Source organism: Erpetoichthys calabaricus, chromosome 18 (assembly GCF_900747795.2).
Source record: "Erpetoichthys calabaricus chromosome 18, fErpCal1.3, whole genome shotgun sequence".
In the NCBI taxonomy this organism is placed as follows: Eukaryota; Metazoa; Chordata; class Cladistia; order Polypteriformes; family Polypteridae; genus Erpetoichthys; species Erpetoichthys calabaricus.
Genome location: NC_041411.2, coordinates 70,807,502 through 70,826,880, shown reverse-complemented (window position 1 = coordinate 70,826,880; position 19,379 = coordinate 70,807,502). Strand labels below are relative to the sequence as shown.

The 19,379-nt window shown below is 40.7% G+C and overlaps 1 protein-coding gene across 1 annotated transcript in view; it reads left to right on the top strand.

Moving 5' to 3' along the window:
- The window catches only part of sema3fb (sema domain, immunoglobulin domain (Ig), short basic domain, secreted, (semaphorin) 3Fb), a 360,044-nt gene that overhangs the window by 259,908 nt on the left and 80,757 nt on the right, over positions 1-19,379 (top strand). Inside the window, 2 exon segments of the mRNA XM_028825108.2 lie at positions 10,365-10,458; positions 14,721-14,840. Coding sequence (XP_028680941.2) covers positions 10,365-10,458; positions 14,721-14,840 — 214 coding nt within the window.

Below are 19,379 nucleotides of genomic sequence, written 5' to 3'. Positions count from 1 at the left end.
CAGGATTAGATAGATAGATAAATAGATATTAATTTTAATATAGAAGGCAGAATTAGATAGATAGATATTAATTTTAATATAGAAGGCAGAATTAGATAGATAGATAGATATGAAAGCCACTATATGATAGATAGATATTAATTTTAATATAGAAGGCAGGATTAGATAGATAGATAGATAGACCGTAAACATCAAAGTAAACCAAAAACAGAGAATCTGCCTTTCGGAGTGGCCCAGTCAAGGCCCAGACCATAACCCGATTGAGATGTAGTGGAATGATCTTGAGATATCTCTGGTATATGGCTGAGCAGAAGCAGTTCTGTAATGAAGAATGGTTCACAGCTCCTCCTGAATGTTGTGCATACCGTTCTGTAGCCACCAGACGTCTTTTTAAAATGTCGTTGCTGGCAATGACCAGTTATTAAATCCAAGGATTCGCTTAGGTTTTCCACAGCACACTGTGAATATTTGATAGGCATGTTCAAAAAAGACATGATTATATTTGTGTGTTATTAGCTTAAGCATAATGAGTTTGTCTATACTTGTGACTTAGATGATGATCAGATCACATTTAATGACCAATTAATGCCAAACACCATTAGTTCACATACTTTATCTTGCCACTCCACTCACATTTCTTTATTCAGATCCCTGGGTCATAGAGAGAGATGGAGACTGACTCAGAAGTACTGGCTGCAATGCAGGGACCAAACATGAGTAGGACCCCTTAGTTGAATGAATCCATGACTCAATCCATTATTGACCCAGCTTAGTCTGTTTTACCCCATCTGTGTAGCCCTCCACCCTCAATGGGGCTGTTTTACTTGATGAATCAGGTCAGGTCAGGTTGGGGGGCATGCACTGGTACAGCACATTGCCACATCCACAACACAGCTTAGGATCCTGGTTCCCATCCTCCCAGGCAGACACGCGGTCCAGTCCCATCCATCGGAAATGACCATCTATCTTCCGCAGGGAGGTGTTTTACGTGGGCATCCCCTTGGGCCTGGTAAAGCCACTCGGGTCCCCAACAATGAGGATCCTGCGAGCTGGATCATCCTCGTGGAATTGTCCCACATGGCCGTAGTGCCGTAACTGACACTCCCTCACAATGCAGGTCATGTGCTTCATTTGGGACTCCATCAGTAACCACTCATTGAGTGTATCCATCATTTGTCAAAGTTGTTTCAATTCAGTTTATTGCAAGTGGAGTTTGTGCCTGACTTGGCAGCATTGAAGGCAGGGATCAACCAGGGACAGGGTGCACTAACAGAATTAGTATTTCTGGTAAAAAAGAATGTTATTGTTTTTATTACATATATGACTTTGGTTTATTTTTCAATCTGAAGAAATAGTTCTTTAGTAGAGTCATATGTCTTCATGTAATAGTTTATGGTGGCAGTAGTGCTAAATGCTAATTATGGGCAAGACGTTCTGCAGCAGCTTTGTGATTAGAGCCTCTGTGAGTAATAGCAATGCTGTCCAAATGAGAAAATTATTATTAGATTTTCACAAATGATCTGACTGTTCCAAGAAAGTTATAATTTTTCTGGTCACTCAATACCGTTTCCTAGTTATACTTCTTCCATTGAAAACAAATAAAACGTTAGAACTGCAGGGAATCCAGCACTTTATAACAGCTGCTCGATGAAGTGTCCTCCTGAACGCCCTTACTGAACTAGCAGATGTAACATTCCTTGCTAACCTCATTCTCTTCCACCCTTTTGCTAAAATTGCTCTTTTTTAATTGAAGTTGCTGTTTTATTTTTTTTTTAATAATAATATACTGCATGTATCTTTGTCATATGTTTTGTTCCCACTTTGCCAGTGGACCAGGCCGACCTCGGCTTCACACTGCAGATTGAATTGTTTTACCTTTTGCAGGTTGTCTCATGTAAAACTCATCAGCAGGAAAGAACTCGTCACCCAAAAATGTTCTTTATACTCGACTGAGACATGAGAGTTGAATAACAGTGCACTATTATGGTGGATCTTTAAATCATTTGTTCACTTAAAGAACAATCCTGAATATATGTTTACTAGCTGGGACAAAAAAACAACCTGAAGACTCCCTAGCAGTTTTATTAAATTCGTGAACTTGGAGAGGCATCAGCTAACTCTTAATAATGACCCAGTGCAGAGGACGTGGACCCCCCTGTGCGTGCTGCCCCACTGGCTTTCGTAAGAAGACACTGCCGATACCATATCTTAGCCGTATCGTTGGCATATGAGTCCTATTAATCTGTGTCTTGAGAAAATACATCCAGATAGACAACGTTTTTAGTGAAAACTTCAGGCCTTGCCCTCCATTACCGAGGTATTTCGCTTGAACGTTCTTGAGCTGCGGCGTTTGCTTCCTTTCGACGTTGTGTCTCCGTGGTGTTTGCTGCACACACGTCTTTCATAGTGAGAAGTGAGGTGCATGAAAGCGCATACAAAATTTAAAAGCGCACGCATGCGCCATCTAGTGGCTGTAGTTGAGCGTGAGCAGAGTAGACTGCTCAGGTCTTTCATTTACAGTATATATGTCTAATTATAGGCCACACGGTGGCACAGTGGTAGCGCTGCTGCCTCGCAGTCAGGAGACCTGGGTTCGCTTCCCGGGTCCTCCCTGCGTGGAGTTTGCATGTTCTCCCCGTGTCTGCGTGGGTTTCCTCCGGGCGCTCCGGTTTCCTCCCACGGTCCAAAGACATGCAGGTTAGGTAGATTGGCGATTCTAAATTGGCCCTAGTGTGTGCTTGGTGTGTGGGTGTGTTTGTGTGTGTCCTGCAGTGGGTTGGCACCCTGCCCGGGATTGGTTCCTGCCTTGTGCCCTGTGTTGGCTCGGATTGGCTCCAGCAGACCCCCGTGACCCTGTATTCGGATTCAGCGGGTTGGAAAATGGATGGATGGATGGATGTCTAATTATAGGCTGCTTTGTGGCCCAGTGGTTAACCACAAGCCCAGCCACAAATTCTTAGTTGGATTGAGATCTGGACACTGGCTTGGCCACACCAGGACATTCACATTATTGTTTTTAAAGCTTTGGCTTTATGATTGGGATTGTTGTCTTGTTGAAGCATAAATCTTCTCCCAAAGTGTAGGTTTCTTGCAGACATGCTCCCAGGATTTCTCTATACTTTGCTGCATTCATTTTAAACCTCACAAACATTCCAGGGTCTTCTGCAGAGTAGCATTCCCACAAGTTGTAATCAGTTAATCAATTCTTAATTTGTGCGAGTTTTAAAGAAAATTCCCAATTATTTGCATGTTCTCATCAAATGCTGTTTTCCTAATTCGTTCTTTACTATGAGTGTCAGTGGCTGATTTTCGTCCTCGTAACAGCCATGAATGGACATATGTCACAGGATCAAAGCACAACCAATCATATGAAGAGAAGTGCAGAGGCAGTGCTTGTCAGTAACAAGGCTGCTCATTGGAGTAACAATCAGATTAATTTGTGAAAAACCACAATCGCACTTACTTGGTGAATCTGGAATATGACTGAGACTGGGCACACGATGGATTATGGAATCATTTAATATGTTGTCAATGCCACGACCAGCTGTCACAGCCAAGGTGCTGGTACACTGCACCAGTTCATACCGTCACAAAAAAAGCCCTGCCCACAACCACCACTATGCTTGATGGTGGGGATGCGGTTCTTTTGATAACATGCTGTGTTTTGCTTATGCCAAATATGGCGTTTGGTTTGATGGTAAAAAAGAGATAGATTTTGGTCTCATCAGACCATAGTAACTTCTCAAAGCTGACTTTAGAGTCTCCTATGTGCCTTTTGGCAAACTATAGCCAAGATGTCATTGTTTTTTTTGTTTCACTTTGCCACTCTCCCATAAAGCTGGGACTGGTGAAAGCTCCCGTGGTGAAGCATGCTGGAGCCAACTGTCAGCACTGGGGACCCTACCATTGGAAGTACCATTTCAGCTTATGTGGTCCATCACAAGAGGAAGAATCAATGTCTGCTGATCCATATAGTAGTCTCAGATGACAACAACGTCTTACTCAAAGAAGCTGAAAAGCCAAGCAGATATAAATATCTGGCCGTCAAGATCAGGAGATAGCGGTGCACCAAGACTAGAGTTGTGCCTTTGGTGGTTGAAGCTCTTGATATCATCAAGAAAGAATTCAAAAAGAATCTGCAGAAGCTGACAGGACACCGTACAGCCCAACAAGTACAGAAGATTGGGAACCAGTCAAATTCCTCATAAAGTGCGGAGTTAAACCTTAGATCCTTGGTCAGGACACGGACACAGCCTTCAGCAAGTTGCCGTAATAAACCAATATAATAATAATAATAATACAGTTGCTGGAGATGCAGTGCTAGGGCCAACTGCAGAGAAGGATCCCCGCAACATGCTGCTGCCACCACTATGCTAGATGGTGGGGATGCAGTGCTTTTGATAACATGCAGTGTTTTGCTTACGCCACATATGGCATTGACTCTGATGGCAAAGACGCTCATTTTTGTCTCATCAGGCCATAGTGACTCCTTCCAGATGACTTCTTTGTCTCCCATGAGCCTTTTAGAAAACTCCAGCTGAGATGTCATGTGCGTTTTGTTTCCCTTTTCCCTTTGCCGCTCTCCCATAAAGCTGTGACTGGTGTAGCACCTGGGCAGCAGCACATGCCGTCGGCTGATTTGAACATTGGAGCCACTACCGATTGTAAACCAATTGTACCGTTTCAGGATATGTGACCTATCACAAGAAGAAAAAGCAATGCCGGCTGATTGATATAACAGTCCCAGACAACAATAGCATCTTAGTCAAAGAAGCTGAAAAACAAAGCAGACCTACAGATTTGGCCAACAAGATCAGGAGGTTGTGGGGCACCAAGACTCGAGTTGTGCCTTTGGTGGTTGGAGCTCTTGATATCATCAAGAAAGAACTTTCAAAGAATCTATAAGAGCAGAAGTAGACACCATACAACTTGCACTGATGGGAACTGGTCACATTCTTCACAAAGTGCTGGGTCAACACTTAATGTCAATTGGTTGGGACATGGACACCACAGTAGCCACTGGCAAATTGCTGTGATAAACCAATATAAAATAATAATATAGTGGCATATGGTGCTTGTAGCTCCAGGACACTGCTTTTAAGTTTCAGCTCAGTCACAGTTTGTTTGAAGTTTGTATGTCTTCCCAATTTCTGTGAGGGCTTTCTTCCCGTCCTTCTGTTTCCTTCCAAATCTCCAAGGCATGTGTGAATGTTAAAATAGCTGACAGGTCTAAAGTGGTCTTTTTTGAGTGAATGTTATTCTACAGTATTACGTAGACGTGCCCAATTATAGATTTCACGGTTGGTTCCTGCGTTGTAACCAGGCTGCAGCCATCTAGGACCCTGAATTGAAGTAGGCAGGTTCAGATGATGAATGGTTATTTCTTTTTTAAAAAGTCAAGTATTAAAACTAACAACATGAAGCAGTGAGTGTGGTTTTAGTGAACATCAGATTTGCCCTCTAATATCATTTAGTTTTTTGTTTTCTCCAGCTGTGTCAGGCATCATTGATAGCAAATAACACTGTAAGCTCACAGTAATTGCACTTTTTTTTTTTATCAAAACACTGTCTTTCTGTGTCTGTTATCCAGTTTCATTGCAGAATTAGTACATTATCAAATTCATATTTTTGCTAACTTTAAACTGGAATCACCTCCATCTGTCCAGATATGGACTGTCAAACCATACATTCATTATTCTAGAGCCTACACCAGGTGTATGTAGCTCCTCTTTTAGGCCGTTTTAGGCCATTAAAAATAATTATCCCGATGCAATTGACGTTTTAGGAAAAGAGAACCCAAGTACTTCAGTTAGTAGAAAAACATGACCGAAAAAATCACCCAATGACATCTTCTAGTTTGTCTTCTATTAAGTGATCGACTTGGACATTTTCTAGTTCTTAAGATAGATAGATAGATAGATAGATAGATACTTTATCTTAAGAACTAGAAAATGTCCAAGTCGATCACTTAATAGAAGACAAACTAGAAGATGTTAAGTGCAATCCTTTCCTTTTCATTTGGCATGTGTCTTCTTAGAGCTGGTACAGTGGGTATAGAATTTCAGATGAGGTCATTTAGAGCTTTTTGACAAGCCCTTACTATGACTTGTTCATCAGTCCCGCACCCATGCTTTGTTCAGAGTTACAGTTACAGCACGCATATGTCCCAAAGCACGAATGTGATGGGTGTGGCAACACTTAGTCGTGCCAAGGAAGAGCCCGTGCCATCTTTTCATAAGTAATTGGATACACTAGCTATTAGCTGAACGAATGAGCTACTGTATTTGGAGTAAGCAATTTCTATCGTGTACATAAGGAGTAGAAACTTTCTACAAAAGAAAGTTAAAATCCTTAAGATCTTCCAGAACCACTTTGCCGATGTATTCTCCAGAGGTATCATGCTACCCAAGATCTTTTTTTCTTCCCTGGTACTAAATTATTCAAAACAAAATAACAAATTATCTTAAATACCAGTTAAAAAAAGACAGCGACTCAAACTTTCGAGTTTCAGTTTTAATTATGATTTGACGTCACATATATAAGTAAGTGGCTTTGGAGAGATTTTTCTCATGATCATTGTGATTACTGATAGAAGAATCTCTGGTGAAGATAGGCGAGTCCATAGTCTGATTTTTGTCTCTTTAGCTGTCTCAAGATGACCTGGTTCTCAAGAAAGATGTCCAAATAGCTGTAGAACTGGATGTTATGCGACAGCAAACAACAGTCGAGAGTTGGTTTGCTGTTTATAGCAATATTCAAATCCAATAAATTATATAAGCAATGTAGCTATGAAATAAACTCCAGGGGCTCAGTACAATGGCTGACTCTGGGCACTGTCTCCCGAAGGTCATGCGAAAAGACAATTTCCCCTCAGGGATTAACAAAGTATATCAAATCAAATCAAAAAATCAAAATAAAGCCATCAGGTGTTTGCTTTTGACTATAGCTGGAAAGTCCTAGCAGGTTCTGGCTAACATATTCTATGTGGTGACCTTCAGCCTATCTGTTAATTTCCTGGGGTCTGCCTATGATAAGTATGAGGGGGAGTCGAGCTAAAGTTAGAAAATGGAACGAACCTTCACAAAGCTGATCGTGTCATTCAATGGAGTCTCCACATTTCTCAATGCACTTGTGCCACCTACCTGGACTCCAGCAGAATAAAAAGCTAATACATCCCATTTTCTAACTTTAGCTTGACTCCCCATCCTATTTTACAAAAGAATCATATAATGTGTTTTTATTTCATATAGAGTCTCACTTTACTGTATGTAAACATTTTTGTATACTTTGATATGTTTATATAGTTTTACATATACAGTGTACATCTATATGTAAGTGTCTACCTATGACCCTTTATTCGGTGCCCTGGATGTCATATTTTACAACTGTAAAAGATAGAGAAATAGAAAGTTAAAGGGTTAGGGTCTGACCCGGGGTACCCTGTTTAATAGGATCAAAAACAAAGGGTCCACAGAACAAGAGGCCATCTGGTCCACATGCTTCAGAAGGTTACTTCCCATAGGGAGGATCTGTCCTCTCTAGTAGCAGGTCCAGCATTTCCTGTCTGAGTGTTTCTTAAAGAGTCCAGGTGGAAGTGACTTTATGGTTCTTCTAGATCAGGGGTCCTCAGTCACAGTCCTGGAGGGCCGCAGGGGCTGCAGGTTTTTGTTCTAACCCGGTTGCTTAATTAGAAAGCAATTCTTGCCAAAAATTTAATTTCATGGCTTGTTAGTGCTTTAACTCTGCTATGTCAATTAAATTAAATTATATTTATAAATTATATTTAATTTCCCCATGGGATTAATAAAGTATCTATCTATCTATCTATCTATCTATCTATCTATCTATCTATCTATCTATCTATCTATCTATCTATCTATCTATCTATCTATCTATCTATCTATCTATCTATCTATCTATCTATCTATCTATGTCAGGTAATTCTCATATCCTAGAGTTTCTAAGGATATCATCCAAATGATTTGAAGGCTAAAATGAAGGAGTAATTCTCAGTCCTTCACATTTTTCTCTTCACTTTCCTTCCAAGTATTTAATTAAACCCATACAAATGGTAACAAGCTAAATGGAGAAATGGTGGTCTCTTTTGTCATTTGCATGTTCTTGCTAATTAGGAGCAATTAAAAACAAAGAATACAGCTCTTTAAGACTAAAATAAGTAATAAGGGTTCAAAATCTTAACGAGTGAAACAACTAAAGTGAAGCAGAAGTCTTACTTGAGCAATAAGAGCTTCTTATTAAGCAATTGGGTTGGAGCAAAAACCTGCAGCCACTGCGGCCCTCCAGGACTGTGATTGAGGACCCCTGTTCTAGGTCATCCTCCAATTTACTATAAGGTTAGAGACAGAATGGAAGTTAACAACTGTACAGCACCCTTATGATTCCCCCCATTTTTTACCTGAATTTAGCCTTTATAGCGCTCCCTTGGCTTGCACACCCTAAATCCTATTTTACGCAGATTGACTATCTTAACTGGTAGAACCTTAAAAAACCATCAAGAATGTTTTTATGGTTTGTAAACAAAGCGTCCGAAATGGAGACTAAAATTAACTAAAGTATATGGTGGGTCAGAATTGACCCAAAAGACATGACAGTGTTTGAAATGTGTAGAAAATGTACAAAAATGTGACATTTGGACATTTCTCTGCATTTTGTAAAGAAATGACACTATACTAAAAAGCTTTAGAAGTTCTGAGCTAAAAAGATGACATTTAGGATGCTGTTATAGGAATTTAACAAATGTCTTAAATGCTGTGAAAATCGATTAAAGTCAATAGTGGGTCTATACTGACCTGAAAGACATATAGATAGATAGATATTCATTTTAGTATAGATAGATAGATAGATAGATATTCATTTTAGTATAGTAGGCAGGATAGATAGATAGATAGATAGATACTTTATTAGATAGATAGATAGATATTCATTTTAGTATAGTAGGCAGGATAGATAGATAGATAGATATTGTAGCAGTAGAGGCGTTTAACGACCTCTTGAACCCTCAGGTACCACGCCAAACACCAGGTAAAAGTACAATTATCATTTATTTTATTATAAATATGTGCACTAAGCACCCTCCACTCCACACTACTTATACAATCACCACTATTCTCAATACAATAATCACAATACCAATCCTCCTCTCCCACACATTTCGCCACCCTACCTCCCAGCTCAGCTCAGTGTCTGGGCTTTCCCAGAGTCCTTTTATACCCCCTGACCCAGAGGTGTTCTTGCCCAACAGTCCACAAGTCCTTATTACTTCTGGGTCAGGGTAAAAGTCCTTTTCTTCAACCTGGAAGTACGTCATTTCTCCTGTTCACGTGACCAGGACGTACCTCCAGGTTATAGGGCACATAAGAGTCCACGAGCCTCCCTACAGCGACTCCCGGTGGTCCCCAAGGTATCCAGCAGGGCTGTGTATAAAAACTACAAAGTCTATGAGGCCCTGCTGGACTTCGGGGCACGTCCATGCTGTCGGGAGAGCTCCTCCTGGCGGCCTGGGGGTGAGGGCCGGAAACTCTCGCCGGCCATCCATCACAATAGATAGATAGATAGATAGATACTTTATTAATCCCAAGGGGAAATTCACATACTCCAGCAGCAGCATATTAATAAAAAACAATATTAAATTAAAGAGTGATAAAAACATAGCAAAGTATACATTTTTAGAAGCTGTACAATTTAAGGGATATTTACAATTTTTACTGTTTGTTAACTGTGGGAAATAGAAGAAAAATTAGAGTTTCTTTCTGAACAGATGTAATTGAAGGTGTTTTTACTGAGTTGAAACACAAAACTGGTTCAAATTTGACCCAATGACATTTGAAGGGTTAAAACACAAGTCATAATAATTATTGATTATTTTTTACTACATGCCATAGTATCATACTTCCAATGAAAAAAAATGTAATGTTATATTTCAAGTGAAATTGCACAATTATTTTCTGAATGGAAACAGTATGGCTCAGTAGTTAACAAAGAGGGAGCTCTCGAAGCATCATCCAGATGGACAGATTTCCTTTGACAGATAACAAAAGAATTCTTAGCTCTCATAAGTATTTCTCTCACCTCCAACAAAACAGCTTTGACCCTGAGAAGAGATCAGTGATAAGCGGGCAGGAGGCTGGCTGCGCAGTCCTAGGGCCGTGCCCTGTGTATCGCATATCATGGGACTGTAATGGAAGCAGAATGAAAAGAATAATGCATTATCTGAGAAAACTGCCAGGAGGACAACTCTTTCTTCACATAACATTAAATGATTAAATTAAAAAAAAAAATAGAAATTCTAACTTAATGCTTTAAGTATGAAAATATTCATCAGCTATTCTTTTTTTCCCCCCCAGGAATACATCTTCTACTTGGAGCCAGGAAAAGTGGAATCTGGGAAAGGGAAGTGTTCCTATGACCCCAAACTCAACAGCGTGTCTGCCTTAATCAGTATGTGCTCTTGTTTCATCTGACAGATCCTGCTTTCATTCTTTTCACATTTTCATAACTTGAACTATTACGAGCATGTACTCCCTGGCATGAACCAGTAAATTTGATATGGTATCAATTGTCTATTTAAGACGAGGATTTTTGAGGGAAAGGTCATTTGGTCACAGGGCCAATTAATCCTGTCTGCTATAAATATTCGAGGAGCCTTTTTTTTTCATCATTTGCTGTGATTACGTCCAGCAGCTTCATCCCCTGCCTTTTCAGTCTCCTATTGGCCTCTTGGTTGGAGGGACGGAAGCTGATTGCGGAGTCTGAACTCTTTCCCCAACAACTAGAGACTTTTTTTTTTCTTTTCATCGCACCAGACCTTGTAAAGTAGGAAGCACAGTGTGTCCCAAGTGTGCCACTGGAATGTTTCCATCGAAACAAACTTATCTTACAAGGTAGAAAATCAGTCAAACTCTTTCCAGCTATCATTCAGATGTTACACTTTCATCATTGTTGATGAAGCACTGATGCATTTAAAGGGAGGAGTGGTGGCTGTGAAGCTAGGGATCCGCACCGACAATCGGAATGTTGCTGGTTTCAATCCCGTAATTGCCAGAAGTGACTTGAGCAGGGCCCTGCTTTGTCCGTTTTACCAAATTCCAAAAGATGGTGCATTGCAGACATCAACACTGAGGTCTACGTTGATTACTTTGATTTCAATCCGTCTTAGATGGGTAGCACAGCTAAGTCTATATATAAAAAATGCTAAGGTCTGACCATCTGTCATGCATACTGGGACTGGAACTTTGATCTTGGTTTTAATCGAAAGCCAAAAACACCATTATAGGAAGTGTGAAGAATAAGAGCAAGAGGGTCGGGTATGGGATACAGAATACAAGAACGACAAAGACGAAGCAGTGCAAGCCAATAATTCACTTTCACTTATTTGGCTGACGCCCTTTATCCAACTTATAACACTTATGATACAATCGGCTCCATTACTTTTGGTTTTCCAATTGGAGCACGGGCAGGTCAAGTGACTTTCTCATGGCCAAATGGTGTCAGTAGTGGGATTTGAACTCACAACCTAAACCACAACACCACACTGTGATGCTGAGAGTTTACTGTTCTTTATATTTAGCCTTTTATAAGGTCCCACAAGTCTCTCCCATAAGGAAACAAGACCCTGAACCAAACTGAGAAGCAAGAAGCGATCCTGAATATACGGTAGAGCAATCGAGCAGTAGACAAACACGATGACCCATAGACACGCAAGACAACTTTCAGGATACTAAATGCAAGAACGAGAACGAGAGACAGAAATGCACAGGAACAATTGGAAAGATCGTCAATTAGTCGAAACTTCCAAGCACAGGAAGACCTTACTCATACAACCTTACATCGATTTTTTTTTGAAGACCATTACTTAGGAAAATTACATCAGAGAAGTGATCACTGTGAAGCTGGATTTTTCTCAGGCTGAAAACAAAAAGAACGATTTGCCAAAATAGTTAAGTTCCGCTTACTTTGTGCCATCAGTATTAAAATATATTATCACTTCTAGAGGACCGGAAAAAAGTAACTAAAAAGTAACATTCCATACAATCTAGTCAAAACTTAATAAAACTAAATTCAAATCAACCCCCATCCATGAGAAAGAGAGGAAGGCCAACAGCCAGAGTGGAACTGTCAAGAGTAGTAAAGAGAGAGAGGATTCTTTTCACCTAATATAAGTGCTTATTCTAAAATATTATTGATTAGGTCCTGCCAGGTTTTAAAAAACGTTTTGCACTGATCCTCAAAGTGCAAATTTGATTTTTTAGTCCAATTTCAAATAGTATGTAACATCAGTTACCAACTGACTTAAAAGAGGTGGGTTAGGATTCTTCCAGTTGAGCAAAATAAGTCTACTTGCTAATAGTGTAGTAAAGGCCTTCTTTGTTTGTCCTTCTCTATCTTTAAGCCCCTCTGGGAGTCCACCAAACACAACTGGTAGTGGATTAGGAGGGATTGTGACTCCAAGGCTGTCTAATAGGCCTTTCAGATTTTTTGTCCAGGACGAGGTGGTTGGGAGCATATGTTGATTACCGCACCCACCACATGGCGAACCACCCGGATTGAGATCCAAGTGCAGCCGTGTAACAGGCGACACCTCAACGCCACACTGAACAGTGTGTGGCTGGAATGCCAATCCTGTTTGTCCAGAAAGATGTTAATTTGGTGCAGGCCTAAAACATGTGGCACCCAGTGAGGCTGGAGCTCGATTGCAACATTCGCAGATTGGATTGTGCCCTGGAAACATTTTGGACAATTTTAAACGAGACAGATTTCCTCGATAAAAGATTTTAAGTTGAATAATTGTATGTTTTGTGCATGTGGAGCTCGAGTGAATTCTGTCCACTCCATTTCTGAAATGCTGAGTAAGAGATCCTTTTCTCGCTGTACTCTGGTGGTGACAAGGGGCATCCTTGTCTAGTACTGTGTTCTAGTTTGAAGTAGTCTGAAATTATGTTTTTAATACAAAACAAAGCTTCTGGACTGGTATACAGTAGTTTGATCCATGCACAAATGCCCGGGCCAAACCCAAATCAGAGTGTTTCACTGGTAAATATGAATAGCACAAAAGCTGTCATGGCGGGCTGAGGTGCCCATGTGTTGACATGCCAAACTGCCAATTCCTAACGGTAGAGTGTAATGATGTCTGTCTCAGGAGCTGTCACCATCGCCCATTATAATTCAGTGCTGTGTTTTATTTATCACGCTTACACGTAGTAGGTTGCACTCATTACAAGTGGAAATATTTGTCTGGTTGTCTTAAACTGCATACGTTGGCCAGCATTTTGTCAGAATCATCTCGCATTTGCTGCCCACCTAACGTCGTTTCGTCTTGTTCCAGCTAACTCGAGCTGAACTAATGAGTAGGGTTAAGAACAAATTTGCCACCCTTCTGCACTAATCAGCATCAATGGCAGGATTAGCTGGGAAGACACTGAGCAGTGTAACTTCAGAGCGCTTCTGAAATTAAGTTTTGTAAAAGATTACTCATGTTGAGACACCGGCAGCTCTTCTCTGAGCCCTCCTTTATGTAAACATTCTCACGGTTACCCAGCTGGTTTTCAAACAGGCCGCCCCAGTGCATCAAATTGCCAGGCTTTGTGAAGAATGTCCCTGCCGACGCACAGATGCCCCCTCTGTAAGGCAGATACCCTTTCTAGCACAGCTGGTCCTCTTTGCATTACTGAATGAAGTCTTTAATCCACAATAACAGAAACACTTGCTGAAGACACTGCGTGGTGTCAGCTTCTGTCCCTTTGCTTCCTATTTTGGCCGTTATAAAATGCTGACGTTTGGACCTCCGCACGTCTCGTCTGATCCAATCCAGAAGCCGCCTTCCTCACTTAATGGAGTGGGTTAACTGAAGCGTTGCTGTCATCTGCTGCTGACCATCTCATTCCCAGTAAATCTGCTCTGCCATACCTCACCAACCCCTCAGTGGATGGTGTCACACTGGAAACTTGGCAGAAGATTTTCAGCCCCAGAGGTCTGAACTGCCTTGAGCCCCGAGCAGCGATGTGAGTTAATTTGATTAGAATTGTGGTATGAGGCCATCAGTCTCTAATGAGTCAGCGTTTTTTAAAAATTGTTTTCGGAATGGCTTTGCAGGCCACCATTAACATGGCAGGATACCAATCTACCGCAGGGCAAAGAAAAAAAAATAATAATAATAAAATTGCAGATTTTTCCAAGCCATTCAAAGTGAAGGTATCCTGTTGTGTGATGTATATGGAACATATGCCCTGCAGCCATAACCAGATAAATTCATGTAGTCAGGATTTTCAAGGTTATTTTACATGGTTTAAGGATATTAATTTGAACCTAGTGCTGGTCTATGAGTGACCAGATGGATCTACTTATAGCTCTCCGCTCCAAATTAAATAAAGGTGTGTGCTGAAAATGCAGCCTTGATTTGTTCCGCCATGTTTTAAGTATCGCTACCTCAATCCTATCTGCCAGTCAAAATTAAATTAAACAAAAAAAAAATGTAATGCCTGTGGTGTGTAAATCTAAAACTGATACAGCCCTTAAAGAGAATGTGAAGATGAGGATAAGCGCAGTGTCTTCCAAAAGCTCTTATGTAACCAGATATGGTTGGCCTTTAAACGCGCATAAAGTGGCTGTAGTTCAGAAGAAAACAGACAAAGCTACCCCACAGATTTGGCCATGGAATTCGAAATTCTGCAGATCTGACCGTCTCTCTCTGTTTCTCTCGGCAGATGGAGAACTCTACGCTGGAGTGTACATCGACTTCATGGGAACAGATGCAGCGATTTTCCGTACGATGGGGAAGCAGACGGCTATGCGGACCGACCAGTACAACTCCCGATGGCTTAACGGTATGAATAAAGATGTGGCGTACCAGTGTGAGGGAGACTTTCGGTATAAGGCAGCATTTTATTAACAGCCTCCTGAAAAAGCGCTCACTTTTAACATTTTCACAGTCTGTTACTGCCTAAAATTGTGCTAGTTTACTATATATTATTGCTTCTGTTAGTTCTATTTTTCTTCTTTTAGATAGATAGATAGATAGATAGATACTTTATTAATCCCAAGGGGAAATTCACATACTCCAGCAGCACCTTACTGATACAAAAAAAAAAACAATATGAAATTAAAGATTGATAATAATGCAGGTAAAAAACAGACAATAACTTTGTATAATGTCAATGTTTACCCCCCCGGGTGGAATTGAAGAGTCGCATAGTGTGGCGGAGGAACGATCTTCTCAGTCTGTCAGTGGAGCAGGACGGTGACAGCAGTCTGTCGCTGAAGCTGCTCTTCTGTCTGGAGATGATACTGTTTAGTGGATGCTGTGGATTCTCCATAATTGATAGGAGCCTGCTGAGCGCCCGTCGCTCTGCCACAGATGTCAAACTGTCCAGCTCCATGCCTACAATAGAGCCTGCCTTCCTCACCAGTTTGTCCAGGCGTGAGGCGTCTTTCTTCTTAATGCTTTAATTTCTTAATTCTTTTCTCTCAGAAGATGATTTATTGAATATGCACGGGGAGTTCACAAAGTATTCAAACCCCTTCAATTTCTACTCACTTTAATGTGTTGTGGATTTAACCTTACATGAATAAATTAACCATTTTTATGCCCCTCAATCTACACTCAATAACCCATAATAACAAAATGAAAAGGTTTTCAGAAAGGTGTGCATGTTTCTGAAATCTCTTATTCCTAGAAGTATTCAGACCATTAGCTGTGCCACTCCAACTTGTGCTCAATTATGTCCTGTTTGCTTTAATTCTCTTTTGAGATGTGTCTAGAACTGGATTGGAGTCCACCTGTGGCAAACTGAATTGACTGGATATATCCATTACAAAGACACAAACACCTGTCTATAGAACATCCCATAATTCACACTGCAAAACCAACCCATGAAATCCAAAGAACTCTCTGTAGACCAGTGGTCTCAAACTCCAGTCCTGGATGGCCGCAGTGGCCCTTTTCTTAATTGGTGAACAGTTTTTGCTGCTAATTAACTCCTTTTCCTTTTATTTTAATTGACTTGTTCTTTTAAGATTTGTTCCCCTGAATTTCTTTATCGTTCCTCTGAATTGCTTCATTTCTTTCCTAAAATGGCACCCAAACAGAAATGAAATGTGAAGAACAGAAGACCAACTAAGTCAGGGAATCAAACTCCATCCAGCTGCTTAATTAGGAGCCGATTCTTATCTCTCATTAAACCCGTTCTTTAATTCCGTGGCTTGTTGCTGCTCTCATTGTGCAATAGCAGACATTTCTGAAATTGTTGATTTTCTCTTTTCTAAGAACACTGTGAAAATGTTTTGTGGGCCTGAGCAGATCAGCATTCCTGAGACCTTCATCTTTCTTTATTTTCAGATATTGTATGATGGACTCAGTTTGCTGGTCGTATTTTGGCTTAATTTATATCTTAAGTATTCAGATTCTTCAAGAGCAAATCAATTAGAATTAATTCAAAACAAGTTAACTAGCAGCAAAAAGGTCACTAATTAAGAAAAAAGTTAGAATGAAAACCTACAGCCACTGTGGCCCTCTGGGACCGGAGTCTGAGGTCACTTCTGTAGACCTCCACTATCAAACTGTAATGATGCATAGATCAGTTAAGAGTATACAACCATTTCTAAAGCCGCAAATGTTCATTGCACAAAGGCATCGATAATTGTGAAATGAATGAAGTTTGGAACAAGCAGGACTCCTAGAGTTAGCAATCTGGCCAAACTGAGTAACCTGGAAAGATGAGCATTGTCTGAGACCCCAAAAGTCACTCTAACAGAACTTCAGAAGTCCTCCTAAAGATCAGCAATGCTCCATCAATCAGTTGTTTATGGTAGAGTGGATAGGTGTGTCCTGACTCGGCAGGAAACAGATAACTAATATCTTAAGTTTAACCATGTAAAAAGAAAAATAATTTAAAATAAAATAAAACAAAGCAACCAAAACCCAAAACGAAAGGGAAAAATAACTGATATTCAGGGAAGAAGTTGAAAACTAGGCAAGAAATGAAAGTGATCACAAAGAGAGTTTAAAAGGTTTTATCTGCGTATCGGCTGAGGCTCAGTGCAAATGCTGACCTTAATTCTGCCTGCTGATTAATTCGAGGTCACGACCCTGGAGACCATGCCCCTAGAAATGTGGGACATGACCTTAACATAGGTACGTAATGTGGCTTTCATAATAGAAAAGACCTCAAAATTCAGCCCTAGTCATGAGAAGATCGAAGCCTCTCTTCAGTTAAAGGTATATGACAACCTGCTTGGAGTTTGACAAAATCCATTTAAAGGATTCGGAACTTGAGAGAAAAAGGTTCTCCTGCCTGTGGGTGGTTAAGCCTCTTCTGTTTTCTCCCAAAGTCTACAATCAGAACTTTCGTCTTGCTGACATATCACAGGAAACTTGACAATGATGTCAGAGTCATGTATAGCTATGGAGTCATATGTGTAGAGGGAGAACTGCAGAGGACTCAGCACACAGCCCTGTGGAAAGTGAGGGATGATGAGCTGTGACCACCCACTCCAGCCACCTATGGTCACGTTAATAACGAAAATCAAGGTGGTAGTAAAATTAACCTTTTAATCTCATCTTGAAAAAGAAACTAATTAAATTATGTATGTATAAAAAAATAAAATTCACTTGGAAAAACATTTGTGGAAACATAAATATTACAAACTTTATTTTTTCACGACACTCAGCACAACAGCAGAGAAACATTCAGTTGAAATTTCAGAGTTGGTTAATTGAATGTTGTAGCAACACCACTTAAAATTGCCTGCAACTCCCAGCAGCCCCAGCAGTATTACGTTATTGGGTAGATTCAGAGGATGCAGGGGTTGCTGGGAAGAAGCTTATTTAAGTTGGCTCTTTAAAATGGAGTCAAAAAAAGATGGTGAGGGGATCACGGTCAACAGTTTGTAATTGTGTTTACGCATCACACACATAACTTCAGCTACCGTGGATTAGAGTTTCTCCTGGATGTATGTGCTGTCCTGTGCCTGCTTGTCCGTGTGGTTTCGTCTTGATTGGCTGTGTCTTCATCTGGGGTACACAACCAATCACGTCAAATCTTCATGATGTTACGGGGAATTGGTAGGACAAAACTCTACATTTCCTTCAGAGGTCTGTTCACTGGGATTTTCATTCCACACTCTATCATCATCTACTTCAGCTGTACTGGACTGTGTTGGACTGGGTTGTTAGTGTTGTTTACTGAGTAGTGTATGTAAATAATTATCACCGTCAGGGAAATGGCGAGAGTTATTGTGTATGCATTTTTGTGCAATATTGTTTTTTTTCTCTTCATTATTTGAGTGATATATTCTTTATTTATCAATTCATTGAGTCACTAATCAGTGTCACTGTGTGTGAGTGTGTCCGTGCCAGTTGAGGCTGGATGTGTTCTTGGGGTCCTAACAATAAAATAATCAAATCACCATCTTTGCATGTTGTGAATCTTAGCATTTCCGTGAGTGCTACAAATGTCATTAGATAAAATTACTATTTCATTACATGGATTAAGGTAATTGCACACCATGAACCAGCTGACAACAGACACTTCCTTCCACAGACCGGCACTGTAGCTCTAGTTGGTACAGAGCACGCATGGCAGAAGCACCTCATTTTGAGGATCACACAGTTTAACATTAAATGAAATTCCACTAACAGTGACCTCCATCTGAATTTGTATTTGAGAATACCTTCTGACAAACCCAATAACAATCATTAAGTGGGTTATAACATTGTAATATGTCATGTCATTTTCTAATCCATTGAATCCAGACCAGGGTCACACGGGAGGGCTGGGGCCCATCCCAACTAGCATAGGGTGCAAGGCAGGAACACACCCTAGAGAGGGCGCCAGTCCATTGTGGGGTGAAACACTGTGACATGTTTTTAAAAATTATGGATATTGTCACCCCCAAATTGACCCTCAGACTGGGGTGCAATGGGTTAATAAAGGGCATGGAAACTCTGAAGAACCCCCCTGTGTTTTAAATCTTGGCTGGCTAGGAAAAGAGTCCTGAGTTGGTATCCTAGCCTGCATAGACTGTGCATGTTCTCAAATCTGCAAAGGTTTTCCACACACAAAAAAAGTCCATCCTATGTGGGTTCAGCCCTTGAACACAGACAGACAGACCACAGATGTCCAAAAATGCACACGTTTAATATCCTTTCCATCTTTACAACACCACACAGTGCCCAAAACAGACACAAATTACTCATAGTCCCTTCTTCTTTTTACTCTCTCTCTCTCAATTCTTCTGCTACCTTGCAAGCTCCGTCCTCTTCCTCCCGACTCCGGCTCAACTAATGGAGTGAGGTGGTCCCTTTTATAATGCCCCGGATGTGCTCCAGGTGTGGCAGAAGTGCTGCAGTCCAAGGCTCTGTAATC